The following is a 6,913-nucleotide window of genomic DNA, read 5'->3' on the forward strand; positions in this document are numbered from 1 at the left end:
AAGGCCTCACCAAGTCAAAAGTCATATTTTTTACTTCCTTTTTAAAATTTGTATTGACCACACTTAAGACTCTTGCAGAATGCTGCATTTATCCAGAAATAATATTCTAAATTTCTTCCTAGTATGAAATTTAGTTCCACTAAATTTTTGAACTTAGGAACTGTACGGCACTGTGGGTCTCTTCACTAATAATTCACCTGGAGAAAAGACTATGTCTCTGTTGTTAAGGACATCATTAAAAAAGGAAGGTTAGCTCATGGACTCGTGGATTCTCAGAGCTAGGGAGACTTTCCTAATAATGTCACTGATGTCTTGAGAAATGATGGCTGGGGAACAAATCCCATAGCTTGCGGACAAAACTGGAACCAAAATCCAGGTGATTGAAAGGTGTGTTAATCCATTATCTGTTTTTATGTATGTATAATAAAAAAATTGGGGGTCCACTGCTCAGAATTCTTTCTCCTACGTATTCCAAATTATGGATCCTTTTAAGTAAAAGAAAGTACATTTTGTTTTTTTCTTTCATGAGATTTCATTTGAACTAGGGCGGCTGTGTAATCCACATTATGGGAAAATGTTTATTAGTAAAATCACTTAAAAATAGTTTATTTTAGTTATGGCCTAAACAACTGAATAATACAGATTGGAGACACCATTCACAGGATTTTTTCAATTATTAGATTTTCTTACCCCACTTTTTGCCTTTGAAATGATCCAGTATGTATAGAGAATTCTTTAAAATTGACTTTAAGCGCCAGAGCAGTAATTAGGATTTTTTAAAAATTTTCTAAACTGATGTCTTCTTGTACCAGAAAAGTATTCCATTCCTTCACTTTCTGCATTTTTACGTTTTAGGAAATTCAGTCAGAACCTGGTTGCTCAGCTTTGGTACTTTGTGAAATGTGTTTACTTTGGATTGTCTGCCTACCAAATCCGTTGTGGCTACCCAACGCGAGTCCTTGGAAACTTCCTCACAAAGAGCTACAATTATGTCAACCTCTTCTTGTTTCAAGGGTAAGGACACTCTGTATGGTCACAGTCACTGATGGAGCGGAGGCGGGCGGTCGAAGGGCATCTTGTTTCCCACCTGGGAAGGACAGAAGAGTACAGCAATGTAAATCATCGTGGAACTCTTACAGTGTTAGCAAAAGAACAAACATGCCTCTTTAATCTCCTTTCTATGTGTAAGTGCCGCACACCTGGCCAGGATGTGGTTCTAGGATCATCCACATGGGTTCATTTTCCATTTAGTTGCCTGCATTATACTGTGATAATGTTTGGGGATGAAAATAGAGATACTTGGTCCTTAAGTGTTAATACACTTCTGAGCACAGTGGAACAGAATATTTGGAGTCTGGACTATCCCAATGCCTTTGGGATTTTGTGTGTACAGTACGTTCGTTCATTGAAGAGGGGCATTTATTCCACCTAAGACCAGCCCAATGCTCCTGCTGGTGAGTTAGCTACTCAGACAGAGCATAGTCACTCTTCTGTGTGATGACTGCAGAGGCAGCACCTCCTGTCTGTCCCCTCGGAGATTATAACATGGCATAAAGGTAAGGCTGCTCGAGAAACCGCCCACTCCTCCATGGCAGCAGACCTGGGGACTGTGACTCAGTCACAGAAGAGGAGGGAGTGCACTCGGATGCTGTGAGCTGCCACATGCTGACCAGTGTTGCGTTCAGTGCTAGCCTGAGTCTCCGCCTGATATTTCTTCCCAGGGCTGGGTTAGTGTTCACTCGCCAGAGCTGAGGTAGCCCAGGGGAGAAGTTACGAGTGGTAACACCAACTTTTGTGAGGGCCGTGGGATGAACCCAGGTTCCCCAGCCTGGGAGAAGCTCTGAGTCAGTCAAAATATAAGAAACGTTCCCCATACTCTAGAGGAGCCCTGGCCAACCCATTCTGAAATACAAGTGACATACAAGAGGCGAGGCCCAAGGCCTTCGCCTTGGTAATCCAGCATGTCCCCAGCTGTGGGACCTTCTGCCCCGGCTCCTCGGACTCCTCCCAGTGCCTTCATCCTTCACTTTCTAGGTTTGTGATCTTTACTAATTCGTCCAACAGCAAAACTACAGTAATTCAAGATACTCTTAAGGTAAACAAGTAAATGTGAAAGAAGCTGACTCACATCAAACTTATTTAAAAGGAGAATTCCGGTTGGTAACGTCATCAGGGAAAGGAATAAGAACGAAAAATGCTAATCCATACACTGGACTTACAATGAAAAGCAGTTGTATTCCATGCTGGATTTCACTGTAAGGGTCACCTTGAGAATTTTCGTTTAAGTCATGGGGGTTAAAACAGTAAGTACGGTAGTGCAGGAGCTCCCGGGGTTAGCTGGCAGTGCGGCCACCCACAGATGTCCCTAACGAGATGTGGCTCCCGCCAGGTTCCGCCTCGTTCCCTTCCTGACTGAGCTGAGGGCGGTGATGGACTGGGTGTGGACAGACACCACCTTGAGCCTCTCCAGCTGGATCTGCGTGGAGGACATTTATGCTCACATATTCATCCTGAAGTGCTGGCGGGAGTCAGAAAAGGTAAGCCGATAAAAGCTCCTTATTCCTGTTTGTTTCTCTTAGATTCCGGTTGGTTATAAGATTGATGTGAACTTCTGCAAGTTTTGTGGCCACATAAATGGAGGCCAGGGGCAAAAACTACTCGACCTATAAATGTCCCATTGATTTCCAGCCCACTAGAGCTGGGAAGTTTAGACTTACTGCTGCCTTAGTCAGCAATGGCATCCAGATGTTTTCTTCTTTTGGCAACAGTATGTTGAGGTTATATTTGAAAAAGAAGGAATGATGTATTGCTGTGTGGCCCAAGAACTCTTGGCTGGCTCGTTTGGGAGCAGAAGGAAATGTGAGAGGGGGGAGAAGCGGGGCTGAGGGCTGGACCAGCGCTCACCCTGCGTCTCTCTGGTGAGGGGCCTGTGAAGTGCAGACACTTCCTAGTCTGCGAGGCTGAGTGCTCAGGTTTACGTACAGATAGAACAGCTGTTACCTGTGGGGCTTTTCAAAAACGTGACATAGGAAAGAAGAGCCTCTTGCATAATAGCAATAGAAACAGCCCACAGACATAGGCTGGGGTGGTATGAAATGTCTTTTGTTCTCGTCTCAGAAATGCCCTCTTAGGAAAAGTCTTCTGTAATCCATGTAATTTCCTGGGAATTTTGGCTTTGTAGTCCTGGGGCCTGTTGTACCGTGGCCTCTACGTTGCGGGGTGTGGCAGTGAAGAAGCCTGGCAGTGCACCTAAAACTTTACTAGCTTGTCCTGAGTTTTAAGGAGCAGAGGATTTGATATGATGACAGAATGTGAGAGTCACATTACCAAAGGGACATTGAGAGCAATTAGGGTGACAAAGGGTCTGAAAACCATGACAGAGGAGGAAAAGTAGGAAGAACCAAGAATTACTTGGTCTATAGTAGGAAAAAAATGGGGGGGCAGAAACAATAGCCGTTTTTAACAATTTGGAATGTTAGAAAGAGATGAGAAACTAGAATTAATCTGTGAAACTAGAAACAAAAACAAAAAGAATTAAGACTTGTAGGCAAAAGCTCCAGTAAGCTTCGATGGAATATAAACAAATTTCTAACAATCAAAGCTACCCCATTACAGAATTGGCTGCCTCAGGAGCTGGCCACCAAGAAACGTCCAAGTACACACAGAGGACCACCCAGAGGAAAATCCACATCACGAAACCTCTGCTCTAGAAAGTGCCCTGTCTACCCTCAGCGCCTGGAGTCACTCATTCAGCAGACGCAGTATCAGTTGTCTGTTGCTGATAACAAACTACCTGAAACTTAGTGTTTTGAAGACAGCAACCATTTCAGTTGCCAATTCAAGTTCAAGTGTTCTGGTCAGCGGCTTGAGCTGGGCCCCCCTGACGGTCTGGGCTGGGCTCAGGCCTGCAGTGCTACCCTCTGGTGGCCCGATGGGTCTTACTCAGTCACCTGCAGGTTGGTGCTCTTGGCCGGGCCTCTTCCTCTCTTGCTGGCGGTGCATCCAGGGAGCAAGGCTCATGGTTCCCTCGGCATTACTCCCACCACATTCTGTACTCAAAGCCAGTTCAGAGGCCAGCAAGATGCAAGAAGATGGAGAAACTGACAGGACTGGCAAAGTCAGGTTCCAGAGGGTCCTGTGTAGAGGAATGAGGAGAACATGTGGCCTTTTTTTTCAATCTACCACGTTTATCGAGCAGCTCCTGTGTGCCCAGAGCTCTGCTCATCATGGGAGTAGGGGAGTGAACCAATGTCCACTGGCCCCCATCATGGAACTGACAGTTCAATGGAAGGAAACAGATACTAACAAGTGGTCACACAGGCAAATGCAGTGTATGACAAATGCTTTGAGACACATGACACTCTGAGAGCGTCCACAGGGGAAATTGACCCTGTCAGGGAGCTAGACATGCTTCTCTGAGGGTGTGAATCGCTGCTGAGACTAAGAGAAGCACGTGTGTGGACCAGGTACAGAGGGAGACTCCACGTTCTGTTTGTTCCTGAGTCCTTTGCCCTGATCCTTGTCTCCTATCCTCCACTCTTACAGGGACTTATTCAGAGGATGTTTTACCTGCCTTTATTCCCCAGATAAGGCCTTGACATGTCTTCTCGCTGTCTGAAACATTCTTCCCACCTCCTCCTTGTCTAAGTCCGTCCCCGTCTCCAGGTGTCGGCTGGGACACCTCTCCTTCCATGGGCCTTCCCTGGCTTCTCAAGTTTGNAGGGAGACTCCACGTTCTGTTTGTTCCTGAGTCCTTTGCCCTGATCCTTGTCTCCTATCCTCCACTCTTACAGGGACTTATTCAGAGGATATTTTACCTGCCTTTATTCCCCAGATAAGGCCTTGACATGTCTTCTCGCTGTCTGAAACATTCTTCCCACCTCCTCCTTGTCTAAGTCCATCCCCATCTCCAGGTGTCGGCTGGGACACCTCTCCTTCCATGGGCCTTCCCTGGCTTCTCAAGTTTGGACAACACCTTTCCCTGTGGGCCCCAAGAACCCTCTCTACTCAGTCCATCTAGTATTTACCACATTGAGAGTCAATTGTCTCGCTTTTCTTCTTTGTTGTAAGCTCTGTGATGACAACATGAACAATTTCCTGAAAGGCAAAGTGTTGGCCTGAGCACACGCAAAGCAGGCCACTCTCTCCCACTCAGATTTTACAAGATTTCCATGCAGCCGCTTCTCAAAACACCCTAGGAAGCTGATTGGAAATGTCGTGCAACAGGAACAGAAGACTAGGAAACACAGCAGAGTTGCGTTACCTGGGAAGGGGTGATGGAGCAGCCCAGGACAAGACGGTGACAATGCCATTGAAAAGGAAGGGAGGAAATAGCCACATAATTCAAGATAGGTCAAGAGGTCTTTGCCCTGTTCTGCTCAGATGGGGGCAAGGGGCAGCTCTGGGAACTTTTGAGATGAGCTTCAGAAAACTAGACTTCAGGAGAGGAACTGATGCAATCCCACTTAAGGCAGAAGAGACCAAACTATCCTTGGCAGAGATAATTCTCCTTTAACTAGCAAAACTCTTTGCAACATAATGCTACAGTTCTGTTGGAGCAGGTGGAGTGGCCAATTGTCTAAACTTACCTTATTGAAAAAATAATGAAAAAGCGAATTTGTACACATGTGTATGCATAGATATGTTTGCACACACGTGTGTATGTGTGGATATATGTGTGGATATCATATATCTCAAATTTTCAAATATTGCACTCTGATTTTAATTTCAAGACAGTAAATTAGAAATAGATTATGGTCAACAGTTTCAAATCCCAGTGCGAAGATATCAAAATACACTGCTGCCATCTGAAGTTCATGTACCTTCATAGTGCAGGATCAATGGAAGTGTTAATGTACGTGCACTGAATGAATAACACTCTCCACGTTGGCCCTGGCCCACCATCCAGCCAAGCCTCCATTCCCATGTTTGCAGGACCCTTTTCTATGATCAGTGTCAGGGCTTGTAAAGCCCTTGCCACGGTGTCCTGCACTGAGTCCCGGTTTGTAACCTAGAGCTCAGTGCCTGCAGGTACACTGTGGATTATTTTTCTTCCCTTAACCTGCTGAAATGAATGAATTTCTCCTGAGGATAAATGACACTGCCAGGCTGGGGAATAGGGACGACCACCATGTTATGCGTGTAGCCTAACCTCGAGGGTAACCCTGAAAGGAAGAAAGATCCGAAGGAGCAACATTTAAGTGAGGAACACGCACAGAGATCTGAAGCAGCCCTAATAGAAGACAGCAAAGCTGGCTCCTTCCGTTTGCCCGTGGCCTTTGAGCAGGGTGCTAGTGTTCCCTTAGCAAACCTGCGCTGAAGCCTCGGAAGCCGGCGCTTGCAAGGGAGCAGGCCTCCCGCACCGCATGCCCACCCCGCCACACACTCCTGCTCAGCCCCCAGCAGGGCCTGTGTTGGGTCACTGGAGCCCAAACAGGGCTCTTCTAAACATTCAAATCTTATTTAAGGACTTGAACGACGTCGTCTTTGACAAAATGAATCAGGAATTAAATTTTAAATAATGTTTTTCCACCCTCCAAGGGCAGAGAGAGGTCTGTTGAAAGGCACAGATTTTTAATATTAGGGAATTTAAAGTAAAATGTCTTTCTCCTGCAAGGTCCCTTAAAATCAGACTTATTCAGAAGATTATTTAGAAGGTCATGAGCCACGTAATGATATTCAGTCAAAAACAGACCACACATGCGCCGGCCCGGTAGCGCACTGGATAGGGCGCCGCTTGGGAAGCGTGGCGGCGCTCCCGCCCGAGGGTTCGGATCCCACATACAGACCGGTTCCCGCTCACTGGCTGAGCGAGGCGCGGGAGCAACGCCGAGGCTTGCAATCCCGTTGCCGGTCCCCGGTCCGGTGCGGGGGCAACAGTGAGGGTTGAGATCCGTTGCCGGACACGGAAAAA

The 6,913-nt window shown here is 46.5% G+C and overlaps 1 protein-coding gene across 1 annotated transcript in view; it reads left to right on the forward strand.

Annotated features, from left to right (window-relative positions):
* Positions 1–6,913, forward strand: part of LOC103607149 (piezo-type mechanosensitive ion channel component 2-like) — a 64,521-nt gene that overhangs the window by 44,750 nt on the left and 12,858 nt on the right. The window contains exons 14-15 of the mRNA XM_008591685.1: positions 856–1,014; positions 2,390–2,537. Coding sequence (XP_008589907.1) covers positions 856–1,014; positions 2,390–2,537 — 307 coding nt within the window. The remainder of the gene's footprint in view (positions 1–855; positions 1,015–2,389; positions 2,538–6,913) is intronic.

The sequence above is a fragment of the Galeopterus variegatus genome, unplaced genomic scaffold (genome assembly GCF_000696425.1).
Source record: "Galeopterus variegatus unplaced genomic scaffold, G_variegatus-3.0.2 Scaffold7178, whole genome shotgun sequence".
In the NCBI taxonomy this organism is placed as follows: domain Eukaryota; kingdom Metazoa; phylum Chordata; class Mammalia; order Dermoptera; family Cynocephalidae; genus Galeopterus; species Galeopterus variegatus.